The sequence below is a fragment of the Bubalus bubalis genome, chromosome 15 (genome assembly GCF_019923935.1).
Source record: "Bubalus bubalis isolate 160015118507 breed Murrah chromosome 15, NDDB_SH_1, whole genome shotgun sequence".
Classification (NCBI taxonomy): Eukaryota; Metazoa; Chordata; class Mammalia; order Artiodactyla; family Bovidae; genus Bubalus; species Bubalus bubalis.
In genome coordinates, this window is record NC_059171.1 from 4,888,669 (window position 1) to 4,912,243 (window position 23,575).

Consider the following 23,575-nt stretch of genomic DNA (forward strand, 5'->3'; position numbering starts at 1 on the left):
TATGGTTTTTCCTGTGGTCATGTATGGATGTGAGAGTTGGACTGTGAAGAAGGCTGAGCGCTGAAGAATTGATGCTTTTGAACTGTGGTGTTGGAGAAGACTCTTGAGAGTCCCTTGGACTGCAAGGAGATCCAACCAGTCCATTCTGAAGGAGATCAGCCCTGGGATTTCTTTGGAGCAAATGATGCTAAAGCTGAAACTCCAGTACTTTGGCCACGTCATGCGAAGAGTTGACTCATTGGAAAAGACTCTGATGCTGGGAGGGATTGGGGGCAGGAAGAGAAGGGGACGACAGAGGATGAGATGGCTGGATGGCATCACTGACTTGATGGATGTGAGTCTGAGTGAACTCCGGGAGTTGGTGATGGACAGGGAGGCCTGGCGTGCTGCAATTCATGGGGTCGCAAAGAGTCGGCCACCACTGAGCAACTGATCTGATCTGATCTGATAATGCATCTTGTAAGTAGTCTCAGCAAGACAGAGCAATGTTACCAGCCATGTTCCATTTTTCTTCATTTTTTCTCTTAATTACTGAGTTGTGGAATTGAGGTATGCTTTCATAGCCCTGCAATGACAGAGATTCAGATTCAGACTTCTTTCCAGTTTTCTTTTCCCACTGGCGTGCACAACTGCTCTCTGAGACCATCAATCGAAGCGTCCTTTTTGCGTACTAAAGCACTTTTGTTTGAGGCCGAGTGCTTAGGGTATGTGACCTGCCCTGTCCCTGGGCTGGAGGAATAAGATCTACGTCTAAAATGGACACACACACAAAAAGCCTGGAATGTGGAAAGTGGGACTCCTGAATCTGTATGGCGTCTCAGTTTATATCACCTACTGAATAGTTTTCGTGTTTGCTTCCTAGAGTTTTGTGTTCTAAATTTGACATCTTCTTCTAAATCTCAGAAGCTTTGTGGGGATTGAGAGCTGGCTTTGCCTCACTGTCGTAATTTTCCTAAGTCAGGCAAGTTGGTCGCGTTGCTTTATGGTTAAGCCTTCTAGCCGCCTGCACTTGAAAGCACACTCTGAGAGAGGCCGACTGTGAGCTGGCAAGTGGCCTCCTGAAAAGGGCCCTTAGATCCTGCAGTTCGGCAGCGGCTCCGAGTCCTGACTTGTAGAGCAAGGACCATCTTGTTAGGTTTTCCTCCTTGACGTGGCTAAAGCTTTGACTGGAATTTCATGCTGTTCTTAGTGTGTGTTTCAGGCTGTTTAGGTCATCTGCTCACGCATGCGCTCATTCATTCATTCTTTTGCGATCCTAGCGTGTCCCCAGTCAGGGCCCACTTACCCGCGCTCATCACGAAAGGAGTACTGGAAATAAGGAGGGGAGGTCAGGGAGCACTTCCTCACGGTAGAGGTTTCTAACCGCAGGCCTGAAGGAGGAGCAGGAGTGAGCCAGGCAACGCGGAGAGGGAGCTGCAGAGAATCGTGCATGAGCACTCGGGGCGGGGAACAGTATCACCGATTATCACACATTTGAGGAACAGAATGGCCGGTGTGGTTGGAGCATGAAGAACAAAGCAGGGTTGTCAGGGGTGAAATCGGGGAGGCCGGAGGGGCCTGATCATTCGCAGATGAATCGTGTACGGATCGCAAACACTTTCAGTGCAGCGGGAAGCCCCCGACTGTCTTTGAATCAAGAAGTGGTCATCTTTGTGCTTTAAAAATATCAGTTTAAGCTACAGTTTGAAAACAGATTGGGTTGAAGCAGGGGTGGGTCAAGGGAGTCAGTGAGGAGGCTCTGGGGGCAGTTCCAGGGAATAGAAGAGGGTGCCCTTGGAGCGTTGGCTGGCAGAAGTGCTGCTTCCTTGGGGTTTGGTGATTGATCGGAGGCGAGGAGGAGGCGGGGGAGGACTCAGTGTTTCTGTCGAGAGACAGGAAGGCTACTGGAGGGAGGGGCGGTCTGGGTCAGACCTCGGGGTCGGGGGTGTTCGGGGCTGACAGTAAACAAGTAGATAAGTCCTATGCGGTAAGGTCTTTAACAGGAACACCACATGATCTGGTGGAGTGACTGGGTGCTTACGGAGGGCCTCTTTGGGATGACATGTGATCATCTTTGAGACTGAATGGCCGGAAGAAGCCACCTGGAGGAGATCCAGGGAGATCTTTCTAGTGACTAGGAACAAACGACGAGGTTGGCATGTTCAAGAAGAGAGACCTTGGCTTCCAGGATTGGAGCTAATGAGAGAAGTTGTAAGTCATGTCCCAGAGAGGCCACAGGGACCACACTGCATCGGGCTTGGGGGCTTAGCAGGCAGTTTGCAGCTTATCTCTGTGTAGCAGGACCAATCAGTGGAGGGTTTCGAGTAGGGCAATGGCATATTCTGGTCTATACTTTATAAACTATAACTAGCTGCTCTGTGGCAAAGAGGTTGGGCAAACGTGGAGGAAGCAGGGAGGCAGACTAGAAGGCTGTGAACGTGTTCACATGCGCAGTGGTGGTGACTTGTGCCATGGGCTAGTGGAGGTGACGAGAGTTAAACAGGCGCGGGATATGTTTGGGAGGTAAAATCCCTGCGACCTGTCCAGGAGAAGGGCGTCAAGACTGAAGGAAAGAAAAGAGAACTCAAGCCAAAAGACTGTGGCTTGAGCAGCTGTGAGGATGGTTGTGCTTTTTGCTGAGACGGGAAAGCTCAGGGAGGAGCAGGCTGAGACAGGAATTAACTGCTGGGATGTGTTAATTTGGAGATGCCTCAGGCTTGGCTTCCCAGGTGGCTCAGTGGTAAAGAATCCGCCTGCCAATGCAGGAGACGTAAGAGACTGAGGTTTGATCCCTGGGTGGGGAAGTTCCCTTGGAGAAGGAAATAGCAAGCCACTCCAGTATTCTTGCCTGGAGAATCCCGTGGATAGAGGAGCCTGGCAGTCTACAGTTCATGGGGTCACAAAGAGTCGGCCGTGACTTAGCAGCTAAACAGCGACAACATGGATATTCTAGGCTTGCGTTCAAGTAGGGTACTGGATACAAACCTGAGTCTAAAGAGGAGGGCAGAGCTGCCTACGGAGGCATTTGGGAGTCATTTGCATTTGGTTTCAGTTCAAAAGTATCCCTTTGTGCTTGGCTATAGAAGTGATTCCAAAGAATTTCCTTAGTTTCTCCAGCTACTTTTGTACCTAACTTCAGGATTATCATCAAGTTGTATCCTCTTAAGAAATACAAATATGAAGAAACAAATGAAAGGGAAAACCGTTTAAAGCTGTGAGTGAAAGTCACTCAGTTGGGTCCGACTCTTTGCGACCCCATGAACTATACAGTCCATGGGATTCTCCAGGCCAGAATACTGGAGTGGGTAGACTTTCCCTTCTTCAGGGGATCTTCCCAACTCAGGGATCGAACCCAGGTGGATTCTTTGCCAGCTGAGTCACAAGGGAAGCCCTTTAAGGCTGTAACCTATATAAAAAGTTTAATTTGGAGCCTAATCTAATGATTTGTGACATTACAGAGGTTAAAATAATCTAAATCATGGAAGACTTTATCTCGAGTTGCATATCTATTAATAAAAAAAAGTAGGCTAATAGTCCATTGCATATTTAGAACTTTATCTGATTATAATTTATACTAAATATAAGATAAGCAGATTAACTATGTAGTTGATAGTAAAATTATGATTTCAACATTAATGGGGACTTTCATCATCATGAGCTCATTTTATGTATCAGTATGCAATTTAAAAACACTAAAGTTGAATAATGCTGTTATTTAGAAACTGCTTTTCATTAGGGGAGAATCTTATTCCCATTTATACATCGGCTGCAATGACTTTTTGTCATTCAGTTCAAATCACTGTGGCTGTCACTGTTGGGAAATGCGCGTTTGCTATTTGTTTGAGGTTCAGTTCATCTGTGAATGCTAGGAAAAGTTGTGTCAGCTCCCCTTAGGTGGTACGTGCAGTTAAGCAAGGTGTGTGGGAGCGAGAAGGACTCGTTTCAAAGAACAAAAGATTTCTCTTGCTTTAGTTTCCCATAGCACTTCAAACACTTGTTGCTTTTTAACCAGTGGAAAGATGATAGATGGATTCACGTCTCCTCAGTGGCACATTCCTTTTCTAGTCCTCTGGGGTTGTGAACCTCAAGAGGGCTTTTCACATCTGTCTGCCTCTGCTCTCATCTCTTACCAAGTGAACTGCTGTGCTGCCTTGGCGTGGGCTCAAGCAGCTCCAGCGTGCCTGCCTGCCGCTCCCTCAGTGTGGAACAGCGCTGGTCTCCTGTGAGCCAGATGGACTTTGCTTCATCATCCGGTGCTTTGAGGTGCTTTGCGCTTCGCCCGACTACCTCAAGTCAGCGTGGAGCACAGCACCGCAAGAATCCGCGCTTGTGTTTTCTGTCTGGATATTCCAGTCTTCCTGGATTGTTTCTGGGCGGTGCACTATTTTAAGTTGCTATTGTTCACAGTTTAGGAGAATTCTTATTTATCTTACAATCCTCCCGTATTAGTTGCCTGTAAGATGGAAAGTTATGGTTAAAAGAACAGATAAAACCATTCCCTTGAGGGTACTAAATCCTCTCTGTAACAGCTAGAAGGGTCATCTGTGCAAGAAACCCTTCACAGGCGTTTGCTCCCTGAGCGCCAGAAGGGCTCCTTTGACGGAGGTCTTACCTGAAGCCATGCTTCAGGGAGGGTCCCTGCTGAGCAGGGCCAAGCTGTGACCGTGGCCGAGTCAGGTGGGTGCCTCGGGGCCCTCTGGCTTCTGCCTCAGTTTGTCCTTCGCTTAGCCAGGAATGAAGATCCTCCAGGAAGGGTTTTCCGCCTTGCTGTCACTCTACAACCCTTCACACTTGTTTGTGAGGTGGGGATTCTGCACTGTGCCCCACGGTGGGACACGGAGCACACCTCTGGAGTTTGCAGTCAGCCGCTGCTGCGGTGGAGCTGGAAGTGGGTGAAGCCTGTCTTCTAGAGTGCCAGGCCCTCCACCTGCTTGTCTCCCTGATTTTCCTTTTCCCCTCATCAGTGGCAGCAGCTGCCTCTCATTTTCTTCCTGAGATGCCTCTGTTTGGAACCCCCTGAGGCCTCTTTTTCCTGTTAAAACTTCCTCTCAGCAAAGAATTTGAACATTCATAGAAAGTAGAATATATGTAACTATTGCTGAAAACAATTATTAAGGTGAATTTGCATTTTCAAGCCATAAATAGTCTTAAACTTTTAAGACTTAAAACTTTTCATGGACAACTGAGCACTGTCCTTAGTAGCAGGATTGTGCCCGATTACCTTCTTTTCAGAGTTGACTTCCCCACCCATCTGTGAGTGTGAGCTTGTGTGCTGGACTCAGCCGCCAGCGGGGGTCTGACGGAAGGCTGCACAATTGCAGTTCCATCTGTGGACGTGGGTGTTTTGAACTGTGGGGTTGGGGAAGACTCTTGAGAGTCCCTTGGACTGCAAGGAGATCCAACCAGTCCATCCTAAAGATCAGCCCTGGGTGTTCATTGGAGGGACTGATGCTGAAGCTGAAACTCCAATACTTTGGCCACCTGATGTGAAGAACTGACTCTTTGGAAAAGACCCTGATGCTGGGAAAGATTGAGGAAAGGAGGAGAAGGGGATGACAGAGGATGAGATGGTTGGATGGCCTCATCGACTCGACGGACATGGGTTTGGGTGAACTCCAGGAGTTGGTGACGGACAGGGAGGCCTGGCGTGCTGCAGTTCACGGGGTCGCAAAGAGTCAGACATGACTGAGCGACTGGACAGAACTGTGGACGTGGGGGAGCCCCAAGTCTTTTGGAAGCAATGGTTGGAGATTTTTTGGGCTAGAGAGGCTTGGCAGGATGCTCCAGAACCTTCTATGATGTAGACCTCAGCACAGGACACCACAGACCAGCTAAGTGACAGGGTCCTTCCCTTGTGTAGTTTTCAGACCAAAGTAAATAGGAGGATTCTGTCCAAGGTTCTCGTGCATAGGACAGGAAGATATATATAAATGATTTATTTGCATTTATGTTTTTAAAGGTGTTTAAAAAATAATGTTTGAATTATGTCCTGTTCCTCCCTTTCAGCTCCACGTTGTTCACTGGAATTCAGACAAATACCCCAGCTTTGTTGAGGCAGCTCATGAGCCAGATGGACTAGCTGTCTTGGGAATATTTTTACAGGTGAAAAAAATCCATTGATTTCATTTTGAATAACTAGTCAGTCATGTTGGATAAAGAGTTTCATTGTGGAGTAGATAGTCTACCACTTTTTATTCAATAATAGTAAACTTGTTCTAGGCTTACTGTTTTCCTTTTGAAGTGAATATTCACATTTTATGTTAGTTTATGGTCCATCTAAGGGCCCAGAACTACCCTAGGAGGGTTGTCTTATGATTCATCTTATTGTCCACGGATCAGTTTTATGTGAATAGCAAATGGAGCTGCAGTAACAATAATATCAGAAGTATTACCCAATAGCAGAAGTGTTACACTGATACCTTGAGAAGGAAATCTTTATGATAGGCTCTTCCTGATTGCTCAATATTTGGTGATACAGCTTAGGGTAAAGTTCGAGTTCCTGATTATTGAAGCACTAGTTTGACCACTAGTTTATTATGGTTTATTATCCCAAAGGCACTGATCGCTTTTAAAGATCTCGTCGTGTCCCCTCGTCTGGTGCTCATATGCGGCTACACAAGAGTCAGTGTCCTGGCACCTGTGCAAGGGCTGGGCGGCTCAAGCCCCACTGCGCCAGATTCTTTAGGGTGTGCCCTCTCGTGATGCCAGCAGCTCTGTGTGTGGTATAACTCGTTGCACAGGGGCTGGGGGAAGCCGGGGACAGAGCGGAGACCAGCGTGCACAGCAGCAGCTCCTTCTTTTGGTCCCCAGGTCTGGCGGTGGCTGTGAAGGCCAAGTGGGGAAAGGCATTATACTTGAACCCTGAATGACTGAAAACCTTCAGATAATTCAGGACACCCCAAACAAAGGAAAATAAGTACATATATATTTTCTGAAGGCTTCTCCTCATGATGACATAGTCTGTTGATTCAGAACCTCAAGTCATTTTAAGTGGAAAGTGGAAGATGTTTTCCTCTAATGTTTGATGTCACCAAGAATCAGGGTCTGAAAGTCACATCTAGTTAAACAGTGCAGGTGTTATGGAGGAGTTTCCTAAGCAAAGTTTCTCTCGAGAGAACCTGTACCCTAAACGTTCATAAAGCTGGAAGAATATGAAGCCATTACTTCCAGCTTTGGAATTAAAGGTATAGTTCAGCCAAGGAGCCCTGTAATATTATCTTGTTGTTTAGATTTTTCTGGTGTGATACGGCTGGCAGGTGAAAGAGAGCCTCATTATAGAACAATCACTGCTTGTTCTGAGCTGACTTAGGGTTTAAAAAAAAAACAAAAAATAGTGACTGAAATGGAGTGAGTCAGACAGTAACCATTTCTTTTGCAATTTCATGTTTTCAGATTGGTGAACATAATCCCCAACTGCAAAAGATTACTGACATTTTGGATTCCATTAAAGAAAAGGTAAAGTTAATTACTGTTTACCAGTGACTAATATGTTCCCTGTTTTCTCCTGAATTCTCTTATCTTCTGTTAGACTTTGACGTAGCATATGCTGCTGGCTTGGAAGCAGGTTTGAAACATCTTTGACCAATAGAGCGGAAGTAACATTGCCACTTATCTCTTGAAAATTATGACGGGATCTTAAATTATCTAAAACAATAATGTAAATAATTAAAATTTACATTAAATTTTATGTAAATTATCTAAAATTTCTAAAATTATCTAAAACAAATAATGTCAGGCCACTTACATTAAAAAGAAATCCAGTGCTGCTTAAATAAATCTAAGTGAGGTGCTACTTCATCTTCAATTTTTAGAGTAAGGCAGATAGTTTTTTTAAAGACCTAACAGCAGATACTAAATCGTTCCATGAATTACAGAATTCCAGTGAAATAGCATTTCATGGATATTAATTTTTTTGAGGTCTGTGTAGAGCTTTCCCACTGTCATTTATGAGAATTCTCTTTTCTTCCTCAGGGTAAACAAACTCGGTTTACGAATTTCGACCCGGTATGTCTGCTTCCTCCATGCCGGGATTATTGGACATATCCTGGCTCTCTTACGGTCCCACCTCTTCTGGAGAGCGTCACTTGGATCATTTTAAAGCAGCCCATAAACATCAGCTCTCAACAGGTACATCACTTCCTCCACGCTGACCCTGATTCTCTAGAGGGGCTGAATCGTGTGTGTGTGTGTGTGTGTGTGTGTGTGTGTGTGTGTTTCAAACCCTGCCCTTTGTTTCTGCTGTTATGAAGCCTGTGTTTTCCCTTCATTAGTCAGATGAGCGGTTGAACCCAGTGAGGTTTCTCTTCTTTTCTTATTTGACCTTCTATGATTAGATTATTTCTTTCCCATTTCCTAAAAATGTAATGTGCAGACAGGCATGGATGGACGTGACGTGCCCCCTTACGGGCTCTGCTCTTTCTTCTCTTGTGTGGTCCGAGGTATTAAAGGTCTGTGATACAAAAGGGAAAATTAGGAGTGAGTCTTCCTTCAAAGGGCGACATTCTCCTTTTTGACCTCAGTGTCTGGACCTGCTCCTCCTGCAGATTTCACGTTCAGAAAGGGAACAGTGAGAACAGCCGTGGGCCCAGCACTCTGCCCTTGCTAGATTGAGGAAATCCATCTGATCTTTTGGCTTTTGTTGACAAAGCAATTGTGAAGCTGGCTGAGGGGCTTTAAAGCATTTGCCTAGAAGCTGTGGGTGGCCGCCTGTGCTCTTCCTGGGAACACATTTCCTCTGATCAGGCTCCCGGGGTCGGTGGGCCCAACGGTCTGCAGGTTCAGTGTGTCTTTGATGCTTAGAGACTCCAGATAGAGCTGTGATCCCCCATCGTGGTGGTTTAGTCACTCAGTCGTGAACCACTCTTAGCGACCCCATGGACTGTAGCCTGTGGGTCTCCTCTGTCCCTGGGGTTCTCCAGGCAAGAATACTGGAGTGGATTGCCGTGCCCTCCTTCAGGGGATCTTCCCGACCCAAGGGTCAAATCTGCATCTTCCGGGGAAGCCCACCATGGGACTGACCAATCTGCTGGGTGATGCTGTTTGCCTAATGGATTTGGTTTTGGTTTTGTTATTGTTTTCTTTTTCGAATTACATGCTGCGAAATCTTGGCAAGAACACAGCCTGGTAATTTTTGCAGCTAATGATGTACTCCTGTTCTGGGCTGGCCCACACACCTAACTGATTCATCTTTCCCCTAAGCAAAGCCTAGAGTTGGTTCACCTTTACGAAGGTCGCATCAGGTAATGTTTCTCCTTGTGGTGTTGAATCATCCAACTTCTGTTGACCTTGTGTTTAGGATGAAAGCCAGATAATAATCTGGCTCATACTTATTAAAACATTTTATAAAACTCTGGGTAGATAGCCAGAGCTTGACTGACATGGAAATTCCTGTGGATTTTTTCCATCATAAATTATAACGTGAGTTGCACCATGAGAAAAGTGACCTCTCATGGACTCAGCGGCTTTGTTAATGAAGTTCACTTTTCTCCCCTTCATGCACTAAGTGGTTTGCTTTTACTTTTCTTTATTAAATTTGAACAGGTTAATAGTAAGAGTTAACAAGGTAGTAATAATAAGGGAATTGTGTTTTTTCTCACATTTTAAGAATTAATTTATCCATTAAAACTATTTGGAAAATATATATTTTTAACCCACCTGTGATTTGGAAGAGAAAATATCAAAATATTATTTAGTCATATACAATACATGCTATGCTATGCTAAGTCACTTCAGTCGTGTCCGACTCTGTGCGACCCCAGTGACTGCAGCCCACCAGGCTCCCCCGTCCCTACCTAATCAAAAATAACACCCTGCAAATGTAGGAATGACTGCCTAGATGTGAATTCACTATTGTATCTCACTTTAATCATTAACATTAATTATTAATGTAGTTTTTATGCAGTTTATAAAATAATAGCTGTATATTAGAACTTAAGTGTGAGCAATAATTCATTTTGAGGTTCCATTTGTTAATATTAATTATTAATGTGGTTTTTATGCCAGTAGAGTTTATAAAATAATAGCTGCATTTCAGAGGTTTAGTGTGAGTGATAACTTATTCTGAGGCATTCACTGAAATCTGCTGTGGCAGGAACACTGTCAGACATTTTCAGTCAGATTGAAATGATTATTTGAGTAGTAATCACAATTATTATGATGACCATAATAGCTTAGTAATCCAAATTATTATGGTGATTTTAAGATTTAAAGAATGAAATAAAAGATATTTTAAAAGTTCAGTCCCATTTTAACCATGAGAAAAGCATCAGGCAGTACCCAGTTCTCAAAATATCTGATCGATAATCCTCAAAACTGACAAGGTTGTGAAAAACACAAAAAATTGTCATAATCATGAAATACGCAAGCAGACAAGACAACAAGTATGAATTTATTTCCTGATAGGATCCTGGAACAGAAAATGATATTAGGTAAAAACAGAAGAAATTGAAATAAAGGGTGGATTTCAGTTAATAATATTTGTACTGGTTCACTAATTGTTAAAAATGTACCATAGTAATGCAGAATGTCAATGACAGGGGGCACTTCTGTGTGAATCCTTTAAGAGTGAAAGAAAAAAAAAAAACCAGGGGAAACTGAATTTTGGGATGTACAAGAATTATTCTATCTTTGCAGTAATTCAGTAAATCTAAAACTGTTCTAAAACAAAAAGCAGATTTTAAAATATTCCAACACATGAGAGGGTTGATAAGATTATTTAGTTGCTTAGCTCTTTTGTATAAAGTAAAATGAAGGTCCTTTTTGTGTACACCACTGACTTGAAAGTTACTTTACTAAAGGTAATTTTTAATATCAATTTTAGCGGTCCTTATTTTAGAAGAATCTGGAAAATATTGTTTTTATTTCATTTCCAATTCCACCATATAATGTTACTAGTTGTGAAGATTAAATCCTCTTTTTAGTAAGTTGGTGCTGATTTTTTCAAGGTTTTTTTCCTGATTCTATTTCTTGCCAAGTCACTGTTTGACCTAAAGGGCAAATCAGATGGTTTCCATTTCCTTTTTCTTGATTCAAGTCCATTTTTCTCCCTAGAGTCATTTACTGAAATGCTTGATTTAACTGCCAGGCCAGTAAAAAGATACACTGTTTTTGATACTTCTGATAACAGATCTGTCATCCTTTGGAAGGCTGACGTCTCTTGCCAAGTCTCTGTGGTTTATCCCAGATTATCTAAATGGGCTTCCTCATCTGCTGAAATTTGATGTGCAGAATTTAGTTCTCAGCTCCTTTTTTTGAAAAAAAAAAAAAAATGATCTTTGTTGTTTATTGTGATATTTGCATCCAGTAAGATTCATGCATTTTAGTATGCAGGTGGGGATTTTGATTATTGCAACAACTACTACTGCCATCAAAGTATGGAATAGATCCTTTGGCCGAAAAAGTGTGCTCGTGCTCCTTTATATTCCACTTTCTTCCTCACCCATGCCCCAGGCAACCACTGAGATGTCACAAGAATTTTGTCTTTTTTAGAATTTTATTAAAATGGAATCATATAGTACACAGAGGTAAAGAATCCACGTGCCAGTGCAGGAGATGCGGATTCCATCCCTACATCAGGAAGATCCTCTGGAGAAGGAAAGGACAACCCACTCCAGTATTCTTGCCTGGAACATCCCATGGACAGAGGAGCCTGGGGGGCTGCAGTCCGTAGGGTCACAAAGAGAGACGTGACTGAGAGACTGAGTGCGCGCACACACACACAGAGTACACGGACTTTTGTGTTGGACTTCATTTCACAAATGGCACCCCACTCCAGTGCTCTTGCCTGGGGATGGACAGAGGAGCCTGGCGGGCTACAGTCCATGGGGTCGCAAAGAGTTGGACACGACTGAGCAACTTCACTTCACTCATTTCACATAATATTTTTAAGATATATTGATTTTCTCTTTGTTATTGAGTAATATTTATGGGCCTTCCAGGTGGCGATCATGGTAAAGAACCAGCCTGCCAAAGCAGGTTAGATAATAAAGAGATGCGGATTTGATCCCTGGGTTGGGAAGATCCCCTGGAGGAGGGCATGGCAGCCCACTCCAGTATTCTTTCCTGGAGAACCCCATGGACAGAGAAGCCTGATGGACCACAGTCCATGGGGTCACAAAGAGTCAGATAGGACTGAAGCAACTTAGCACACATGCATACAATATTTATGGTATGGATACAGCATTCTTTTTTAATCTGTTCACTAACTGATTAGCCATTGGGTTGCTTCCAGTTTGGGACCATTATAAATAGCAACTACCCATATTTAGCTGTTAGGAATAATTGGCATATACACTTCCATGTGGACCCGTATTTTCACTTCCTGTGGCGATACCTAGCACTGGGTTACTGGGTCCCGTCTACTTTTATAAGGGACTGCTGTGCTGTTTTCCAACATGACTCTTCTGTCTTCCATTTGCACCAGCAATGTAAAAGATTTCTAGTTTTTCTACATCCTTGTTAACACTTGGTTCTGTAAGTAATTTTAACTTTTAGCCATTCTAAGTGGGTATGTATCGCGTGTGTGATTTTTAATTTGCATTTATCTGATGACTAATGATGTTGAGCACTTTTTCATATAATTATTGATTATGCTTATATCTTCTTTTGTGAAATATTTGTTCAGATAATTTGTCCACTTTAAAATTGGACTGTTTGTCTTCTCATTATGGAGTTGCAAGGGTTTTTTTTTTTTAATACAATCTGGATAAAAGCCCTGTTTTCAACATATGCTTTACAAAACTTGTCTTTTTTGCCCCCACCATGTCTTTTGAAGAGCCAAAGTTAAAGAAAACCTCTTAATCTTGATGAAGTTCATTTTATCAAAATACCTTTTATAGTGTGTGCTTTGGTGTCCTGTTTAAGAAATCTTTGCCTAGCTATATGCCACAAAATATTTTTCCTACTTTAAGTAATAGTTTTAGCTCTTACCTTTAAGTCTTGTATTATTTATGAGTCAGTTTTTGTGTATGCTATGCTCCATTCTCTTTCCTTTCCTTCTGATATTCTTTTTTACATTGAAGTATAGTTTGCTTACAATATTGTATCAGTTCCAGGTGTACAATGTAATTATTTAATATTTGTTTGTGTTCTGAGTGAAGTTGCTGTGAAGTGTTGGCTATGTTCCCTGCGCTGTACCTTATATCCTTGTAACTTCTTTATTCTGTGCTACCTGATGGTTTGTACATCTGATCACCTTCACCAGTATCGCCTCTCCCCCACCCTTCTACCTTCCATAACCACTAGTTTTTTCTCTGTATCTGTAAATTTGTTTCTGTTTTCTTATATTCATTCATTTATTTTGTAGATACAAATATGAGTGTAAACATACAATATTTGTCTTTCTCTGACTTATTTTTCTAAACATGATACTCTCCAGGTCTGTTCCTATTGCTGTAAATGGCATTTTCATTTTTAATGACCAAGTAATATACTATTGTGTATGTGGGTGTATACACACACACACACACACACACACACCATATGTATATATGTACCATATATAATATACCCCACACCTTTATCCATTCATCTCTTGATGGACTTATAGATTGCTTCCATATGTGATATTCTAATTATGCATACATTTGACCTGTTCAAAACAGATCCCCCAAGGCTCTACTAGTTTCAAATTTTTTTTAAAATTTCTGCTCTTCACAATGGATGCCGGGCTGGGTGAAGCACAAGCTGGAATCAAGATTGCCGGGAGAAATATTAATAACCTCAGATATTCAGATGACACCACCCTTATGGCAGAAAGTGAAGAGGAACTAAAGAACCTCTGATGAAAGTGAAAGAGGAGAGTGAAAAAGTTGGCTTAAAGCTCAACATTCAGAAAATGAAGATCATGGCATCTGGTCCTATCACTTCATAGGAAATAGGTGGGGAAACAGTGGAAACAGTGAGAGACTTTATTTTCTTGGGCTCCAAAATCACTGCAGATGGTGACTGCAGCCATGAAATTAAAAAACACTTACTCCTTGGAAGAAAAGCTATGACCAACCTAGACAGCATATTGAAAAGCAGAGACATTACTTTGCCAACAAAGGTCTGTCTAGTCAAAGCTATGGTTTTTCCAGTAGTCATGTATGGATATGAGAGCTGGACTATCAAGAAAGCTGAGTACAGAAGAATTGATGCTTTTGAACTGTGGTGTTGGAGAAGACTCTTGAGAATCCCTTGGACTGCAAGGAGATCCAACCAGTCCATCCTAAAGGAAATCAGTCCTGAATATTCATTGGAAGGACTGATGCTGAAGCTGAAACTCCAAAACTTTGGACACCTGATGCAAACAACTGACTCACTAGAAAAGACCCTGATGCTGGGAAAGATTGAAGGCAGGAGGAGAAGGGGAGGACACAGGATGAGATGGATGGATAGCATCACCAACTTGATGGACATGAGTTTGAGTAAACTCCGGGAGTTGGTGACGGACAGGGAGGCCTGGCGTGCTGCAGTCCATGGAGTTGCAAAGAGTCAGATGTGACTGAGCGAATAAACTGAACTTACTATGGATAATGTCTATTGATCTATATTCAAGTTCATTTGTTCTTTCCTCTGTCGTGTTAATTCTACCCACTGAATTTCTTGCTTTAGAAATTATAGTTTCTAGTTCTAAAATTTCTGTTTGATTTTCTTCTTATTTCTATTTATTTTCTGAGAATTCCCGTTACTCTACTGGGATTTCTCACGCACTAAGAAATGTGCTTTGTTTAACTTCATATAGCTCACAGGTAGTGAAAGTATTCACTCTAAAATCCTTGTGAGTTCCTCATTTGGTTCATCTTGAGTCTGAAGCAGAAGATGTTAAGAAGAGGTGGTAAGAATACACAGAAGAACTGTACAAAAAAGATCTTCATGACCCAGATAATCATGATGGTGTGATCACTAACCTAGAGCCAGACATCCTGGAATATGAAGTCAAGTGGGCCTTAGAAAGCATCACTACGAACAAAGCTAGTGGAGGTGATGGAATGCCAGTTGAGCTATTCCAAATCCTGAAAGATGATGCTGTGAAAGTGCTGCACTCAGTATGCCAGCAAATTTGGAAAACTCAGCAGTGGCCACAGGACTGGAAAAAGTCAGTTTTCATTCCAATCCCAAAGAAAGGCAATGCCAAAGAATGCTCAAACTACTGCACAATTGCACTCATCTCACATGCTAGTCAAGTAATGCTCAAAATTCTCCAAGCCAGGCTTCAGCAGTACATGAACTGTGAATTTCCAGATGTTCAAGCTGGTTTTAGAAAAGGCAGAGGAACCAGAGATCAAATTGCCAACATCTGCTGGATCATGGAAAAAGCCAGAGAGTTCCAGAAAAACATCTATTTCTGCTTTATTGACTATGCCAAAGCCTTTGACTGTGTGGATCACAATAAACTGTGGAAAATTCTGAAAGAGATGGGAATACCAGACCACCTGACTTGCCTCTTGAGAAACCTGTATGCAGGTCAGGAAGCAAGAGTTAGAACTGGACATGGAACAACAGACTGGTTCCAAATAGGAAAAGGAGTACGTCAAGGCTGTATATTGTCACCCTGTTTATTTAATTTCTATGCAGAGTACATCATGAGAAACGCTGGACTAGAAGAAACACAAGCTGGAATCAAGATTTCCGGGAGAAATATCAATAACCTCAGATATGCAGATGACACCACCCTTATGGCAGAAAGTGAAGAGGAACTCAAAAGCCTCTTGATGAAAGTGAAAGTGGAGAGTGAAAAAGTTGGCTTAAAGCTCAACATTCAGAAAACGAAGATCATGGCATTGGGTCCCATCACTTCATGGCAAATAGATGGGGAAACAGTGGAAACAGTGTCAGACTTTCTTTTTTTGGGCTCCAAATTCACTGCAGATGGTGACTGCAGCCATGAAATTAAAAGATGCTTACTCCTTGGAAGGAAAGTTATGACCAACCTAGATAGCATATTTAAAAGCAGAGACATTACTTTGCCAACAAAGGTCCGTCTAGTCAAGGCTATGGTTTTTCCATTGGTCATGTATGGATGTGAGAGTTGGACTGTGAAGAAGGCTGAGTGCCAAAGAATTGGTGCTTTTGAACTGTGGTGTTGGAGAAGACTCTTGAGAGTCCCTTGGACTGCAAGGAGATCCAACCAGTCCATTCTGAAGGAGATCAGCCCTGGGATTTCTTTGGAAGGAATGATGCTAACGCTGAAACGCTAGTACTTTGGCCACCTCATGCGAAGAGTTGGCTCATTGCAAAAGACTCTGATGTTGGGAGGGATTGGGGGCAGGAGGAGAAGGGGACGACAGAGGATGAGATGGCTGGACGGCATCACTGACTCGATGGACGTGGGTCTGAGTGAACTCCGGGAGTTGGTGATGGACAGGGAGGCCTGGCAGCTGCGATTCATGGGGTCGCAAAGAGTTGGACACGACTGAGCCACTGAACTGAACTGAACTGAACTGAGTCTGACTTCACTGATTTTTCTTTCTTTGATCATGTTTACATTTTCTTGATTCTTTGTATATTGAGTAACTTTGTATTGCAACCTAGATGTTATGAACATTAAGTTGTGGAGAATCTGGATCTGTTGTTTTTCTCTGATGACTACTGTTCCCTTTGGATTCAGTTCAGTTCAGTCGCTCAGTCGTGTCCGACTCTCTGCGACCCCATGAATCGCAGCACTCCAGGCCTCCCTGTCCTCCCTGTCACCAACTCCCAGAGTTCACTCAGACTCCCGTCCATCGAGTCAGTGATGCCATCCAGCCATCTCATCCTCTGTCGTCCCCTATTAGAAAACTGATTTAGCGGTCTGAGATAAGGTCCGGGAATCTAAAGTTTTAAGAATAACCCCAAAGTCTTTTCATTCGGATTCTCTGGGTCCCCCTCCCCACCCTCTTCACAAGACTGCCTTAGACTGGGACCTGTGTGTGGAATAATAGGAGACGATTTAGAGAGATGATTTGGAACCAGGTGGCCAAGAGGCTTAGCAGCCATGCCCACAAGTTTGTTTTGGGGCCTGAATAAAGTTCAAAATGTCATATATGTTAGAGATATATTTTGAAATGTTTCTACCTGAAATGATAGTTGAAATCGGCTTCAAAATAATACAATGTGGGCAGGATTCAGAGATGGAGATAGAGAGTGGGTGAGAGTCTGGATGAAACAGAATGGGCCATGTGTTGATGACTGCTAAAGCTGGTTGATGGTTTATTATGTTGCCCTGTCCACCTTTGCGTATGTCCGAAAGTTTCCATAATAAAAAGTAAACAAGAAGAGATCAGAATAAAATGGTGAAAAAAAAAACACAAAAAAAACAAGAAAAGCACTTAGAGATGCAGAGTAGTGCTGTGGTTAGCGCATGTCTTATTTACCAGATGGTTCATTTGTAAGTTCCTCACCTTTAGAATAGGGATAATAGTATATTATTGATAGGGTTGTTCAGGGGATTAAATGCAATCTGTAATGTGAAACACTTAGCATAGTACCTGGCCCATCATATTTTATAAGAGAGCTTATTTTTATTATTACTCAACTTTGGCAGGCAATGGACAGCTATTAAAACATTTGAGCCCGAGAGTGACTAATCAAAACTGTTTCCAAAGCATTAGAAAAGCTGTTTCTGGTTACTGGGGTTACTACAGAAGAAATGTAAGCTTTCAGTATTAGAGCCCAAGAAAACAGTAAGACTGGTCAGACCTTCCTCAGCCTTCTAACTGAGCTGTGGAGGTTCTTGCAGGAGCTGTGAAGAGGCTGTGTCAGCCTTAGGAACAGAGGGACAGCTTTTCTGCTGGAATGAAGCCAGAGGCCTGGGGAGGGCAGGGGGCCGGTAGTGGCCAGTCAAGGGGCTGCATTTTGCAGCCAGTGCGGCGGTGGAGAACCCCACAGCCAAGAGAAACCAGTGTAAGCAGGGCCTGGGAGATGCAGGGTCTACCGAGCTGGACTAAGTGACTGGGAGGGCGAGCCAGAGCCAGAAAGGGAAGGAGCTTGATGAGACATCAGGACGGGCTCAGAGACTTTCAGCAAAATGAGCAACTGGTCAGAGAAAGATCCAGAGTTAAGTTCCAGTTCTAAACTGACGAGGCTAAAACTCCGCAGAGGTAGGGAGCCACTATCAGCGTGCAGAGGCATTGAAGAGGGCTAAGGGTATATACTGGGCTTCCCTGGCGGCTCAGCAGTAAAGAATCCTCCTGCAATACAGGAGATGAGCGTTTGATCCTGGGGTCGGGAAGATCCCCTGGAAAAGGAAATGGCAACCCACTCCAGTATTCTTGCCTGGGAAATCCCATGGGCAGAGGAGCCTGGTGGGCTACCGTCCATGGTGTTGCAAAGATTTGGATACAACAAAGCAACTCAACAACAACTTGACTTTCAGTTCACTTCAGTTCATTTGCTCAGTCATGTCTGACTCTTTGCAACCCCATGAACCGTAGCATGCCAGGCCTCCCTGTCCATCACCAACTCCTGGAGTCCACCCAACTCATATCCACTGAGTTGGTGATGCCATCCAACCAGCTTATCCTCTGTGGTCCCATTCTACTCCCGCCTTCAATGTTTTGAAGCATCAGGGTCTTTTCAAATGAGTCAGCATTTCGAATCAGGTGGCCAAAGTATTGGAGTTTCAGCTTCAGCATCAGTCCTTCCAATGAACACCCAGGACTGACTTCCTTTAGGATGGACTGGTTGGATCTCCTTGCAGTGGGGACTCTCAAGAGTCTTCTCCAACACCATAGTTCAAAAGCATCAATTCTTGTGCGCTCAGCTTTCTTTATGGTCCAACTCTCACATCCATACGTGACTACTGGAAAAATCATAGCCTCTGCTTTTTAATATGCTGTCTAGGTCGGTCATAACTTTCCATCCAAGGAGTAAGCCTCTTTTAATTTCATGGCTGCAGTCACCATCTGCAGTGATTTTGGAGCCCTCCAAAAAATAAAGTCTGTCACTGTTTCCCCATCTATTTGCCATAAAGTGATGGGACCTGATGCCATGATCTTAGTTTTCTGAGTGTTGAGCTTTAAGCCAACTTTTTCACTCTCCTCTTTCACTTTCATCAAGAGGCTCTTTAGTTCCTCTTCACTTTCTGCCATAAGGGTGGTGTCATCTGCATATCTGAGGTTATTGATATTTCTCCCAGCAATCTTGATTCCAGCTTGAGTTTACCAGATAATTACTTATGTCTCATCTTGCTTTTGCCATAGTGATGTGGTCTAATGAAGCATGAGTAATACCAGGTTGTAAATATTTATCTTATACTCCTCATATCTCTACTCTTTGAAAAGACACCTCAAAATATCACTGTGGAAACACATGACTGCTTGTATATGATACTTGAACTTATCTCCGTAGAGCATGGTTATAAACTGTTGCCTATTTATTATGAGGGACAGCTATCACCTCTGTCTCCTATCCTGGCTAGTACTGTAAGAGAACTGTTTTAGGCTTTAGATAAATGGTAATGATGGAAACCTAAGTGACTTGTCCTGGTCTGAATTTCTGTGACTCTTTGATTAGATGACTATCAAAGCTTAGAGAATAGAAGCTGTTTTCAACAGTTTAATAAAGCTGTGCACACACAAACAGCAAAACAGCAAAAACTTGCTCATGTGGCAATATGTTTTTAGTGAATGTTTTTGAGACAGCAGAATTATTCAGATACTTTACCCAACTTTCATTTTACTACTATAAACCTGTTCTTAATCTTAGTAATGTTAAATCACCAAGGAATTGCTGAATAACTCATAAACATGCTTATAACATAAACTTTTCAACAATTAAAAAAAGTGACGTAGAATAATATCTATTGACATGCAAAGGATATATATTAAGTGAAAAACTAAGATTTCAGACGAGTAAATATATTGAGCTTATTTTGCACAAAACTTTCAAATGCGAACACCAATGCATAGTGTTTATACACAGAGAAACTTGTGGAAGGATATACTCCATAATGTGAACAGTGGTTAAATTTTGTGACATGATTACTAGTAATTTCTATTTTCTTCTTGGCACTTGTGTACTATATGAAGTTTATTAGGTAAGTAAGCATTTTGTTGCGTGTGTGATAAGAAAAAGTAAACCTTTGTGTTGAGAAATATGCTTATATCACTTAAATTGTATTGAAATATTGTCAGCAGTTGAAGGACTAGGCTTTCCCCCTAGTTGCTATAAGGCACAGTTATGGTGAGGGATAAATCAGTGTTTAAGGAAAGAAGTCCATAAAAGATGAACATTCTACAGGATGAATAGCACGTGGTTCCCATTATATTGGAGTGTTTTAAATGTTGAGTGTAAATTCTAAGAACTGATGGCTCCTGTTGAGGTAATCTAATCCAATGCTTCACTGTATAGATGAGGAAACTGAAGACTAAAGACAATAAGTGAATTTCCGAGAACTAGGAGTGGGACCTCTCCTGGGAAACTCTTCCCGCTCTCATTCTGCCACTGGAGGTCACATTTTCTGATTTCTACATATGTTGTCTTTAAACCACATCCTGACTGTTTTTTCTCCCTTATTTGATCTTCAAATGAAGAATGCTTCTATACTTATTTTTGAAGCCATAGGAATTCGTATGATGGACATGTTTGGGTGAACTCCTGGAGTTGGTGATGGACAGGGAGGCCTGGCGTGCTGCAATTCATGGGGTCACAAAGAGTCAGACATGACTGAGCGACTGAACTGAAGACTCTAGCAGAGTTGCTTTATGATATATGAGCCATAACTTAGAAAATTTTCATTGAAATACATTTAATTCCTAGTAGAAGAAAGCTTATAAGCTTCTTAACTTTCCAGGCAGGGCGGTTCATTAACAGGGGTGTGACTTTCTCTGCTAATAATTCTCCTCTTTTCTTCAACAGCTGGCCGCGTTCCGCACCCTCCTGTGCAGCAGGGAGGGTGAAACGGCGGCTTTTCTGTTGAGCAATCACCGTCCACCACAGCCTTTGAAGGGCCGAAAAGTGAGAGCCTCTTTCCGTTAAAAGTCGTCGCCAAGAGACCACCCCAGACATGCCTGTGGAGAGAAAAGAAAACAAACACAAAACTCCCGACTAACCGTTCTTTCCTAGAATTGTAATTTATGGGGTGACGTTTATGGGGTGACATAGCCGTTTTGCTATCAGCTTGTGCCCAAAGAAAATCAGATCTTTTGAATCAAACTGACTTAAGTCGCCTATCTCAGATTTGCACTCTTAGGTTTATAAGCAGCAGGCATTGTTTGATGTGTATTAACGCCCGTGGAATACATCTGTTTCCACCTGTGTGACCTCATGGCGGGCATTGTAAACCTCAGAATGTGTTAGGAATCGTCCCTTGCCGTAGAGGCTGATCAGTCACATCTCTCAGTGGTGTTGGTGATATACCTAAATTCATTCCCAGAATGATAGGATTGTGGTACCTTTTTCTAAACAAGTGATTCTGCTGGATATCTTGATATCATTCCAATTCATAAAAGTAGATACTATTTCCTTTTCAAGTGAATTTTCATTTGGATTATGTTGCTGGTTTTCATTGCAGAGTACTTCTAATAAAACAAACAGAATGAGAGCTATGGAGAGATGGGATATAGTGAATTAAAGCATCTATTCCATAGCTCAAGAAGAGCCCATCCAATTTTGGAGAGGACTTCCCTGGGATATAAGTAGCTATTTAAACTTTAATGACTTACACCACCTATCTCATTCACTTGGTGATGCTAATAATAAACTGGCTAATAATTGATCAGACACAGTGATTGTCAGTATATGGCATAAGCGGTGTTTATGGTGTGGTTTGAAACTGATGAGGTGCCAGGCAGGCAGAGCTGCCCATGGGCTCGAGGGACAGACTGCGTAATTTTGACCTATGTTTTGGCAGCAGAGCAGAGAGCAGTCCTGTGAAGATCATTGTTTTATCAACTAATGGGGAAAATTACTTGAGTCTCAAATATTTGCTCAGTCCACAGTCCCATCAACCCATTTCCATAGCAACACCTATCTCCCCTGACACACGTGTCCCACAGTCTCTTAAGCAGTTTTGTAAGTTGGCTCTTGACATTCACTTTAACCTGTTATCTCACATATTTTTGCCTGGTTTTGGTGAAGAAGAAACAGAGAGGTCCTTCTGCTCTTTCTGGTACAAACAGAGTGACTCTCAGCATTAACTTAATAATCAAATTTAAGACGAACACATACTCCACTCTGCCACCTTCTGAAAGGAGTTAATTGAGTTTCCTTAATTGTGATGATTTGTTTCAGACACCTGTCTTCCTCTGGATGTAGATTTTCATAATTGAAAGTATCCAGTAAATTGTGTAATAAAGACATATATATCTGCATTAAGATGAGTTCCTAAGACGAAAGCTCCTTTGATTTTCTTTTTCACTTTACATTATCTACCTTGAGGCCTTGTAGGAGATTGACATATAATAAATATGTAATTAATTGAATATTTAGAAAACTTTATTTTGTATCTTTGGTAATTATCTTGCTGCTTGCAACCAAATGACTGTTAAGCTCGTGTAACAAGTAAAGTGCAATTTATCTCTGGAAAATTATTTTCTTCTTAAAGGAATACTTATTAAATCTACCTGCGTAACCAGAAGTTCTAATGGCTTTAGAAAGACCGGTGTTGAATGAATTTCTTTAGTTTGGAAAGACATGTTGTCTCTCTCACTAGTACCCTAGTGAGTCAAAGAAGTCTGTTTTCTCAGAGAAAGTAACTAGCATGCAAGACAGGGATTCTAATTACTGTGTATGAGCGTTACCACTTTGTAAGTCACAGTTCCTGCCACAGTATTCCACCAGTTCTATGCTACAAATTGGACTTTAGTAGACTGAAAAAGTCCGCACAGCACTGATTTCCTTGAAGATTGTCTGCTAATTTATTTATCTCTCAGAGGCAAAAGGTCTAAGTGTTATCCAAAATTGTTATCTTTTGAAAAGATTAAAGAGTTGTAAATACTAATCTTTTGTTTCCCACCTAGATTGGATTTATATTTGTTAAGCATTTTGTATTTTAACTTAAATTGGATTCAATCGCAATAAAGATAATGAGATAAACTTTGAACTTGTTTATTCAAGATACAGAATGAAATTACACTTTAACACTCTGTATTTAGAAGACAATTTCAAATCCACAGAAAAATTGTAAACACCTTTGTTTTTCCTTCTGAATTTGAGAGGAAAGTTACCAACAGGTTACTGCACCATCGCAGAAACTTTAGTGTATATTTTCACAAGTTAGAACATTATCCTAGAGAACTCTGTGTGTGTGTGTGTGTGTGTGTGCTCAGTCACTCAGTCATGCCCAGCTCTTTGCAATCCTATGGAATATAGCCTGGCAGGTTCCTCTGTCCATGGGATTATCCAGGCAAGAATACTGGAGTGGGTTGCCATGCCCTCCTCCAGGGGATCTTCCCAACCCAGGGATAAACCCTGTGTGTCTTATGTCTCCTGTATTGGCAGGCAGAATCTTACCATTGCGCCACCTGGGAAACCCTACACAACCATCAGTTCAGTTCAGTCACTCAGTCGTGTCCAACTTGACCCCATGAATCGCAGCACGCCAGGCCTCCCTGTCTATCACCAACTCCCGGAGTTCACCCAGACTCACGTCCACCGAGTCAGTGATGCCATCCAGCCATCTCATCCTCTGTCGTCT

The 23,575-nt window shown here is 42.3% G+C and overlaps 1 protein-coding gene across 3 annotated transcripts in view; it reads left to right on the plus strand.

Annotated features, from left to right (window-relative positions):
• Positions 1 to 22,978, plus strand: part of CA13 (carbonic anhydrase 13) — a 39,332-nt gene extending 16,354 nt beyond the window's left edge. For 2 of the 3 annotated variants that reach the window (XM_044928510.1, XM_006077412.4), the window contains 4 exons: positions 5,986 to 6,081; positions 7,372 to 7,434; positions 7,951 to 8,106; positions 20,797 to 22,978. In XM_044928510.1, the coding sequence (XP_044784445.1) occupies positions 5,986 to 6,081; positions 7,372 to 7,434; positions 7,951 to 8,106; positions 20,797 to 20,916 (435 nt within the window). In that variant the 3' untranslated portion in view covers positions 20,917 to 22,978. Of the gene's footprint in view, positions 1 to 1,926; positions 2,191 to 5,985; positions 6,082 to 7,371; positions 7,435 to 7,950; positions 8,107 to 20,796 lie in introns of those variants that run through there. The other variant, XM_044928511.1, reaches the window with a different exon arrangement.
• The last annotated feature ends 597 nt before the right edge of the window (positions 22,979 to 23,575 follow it).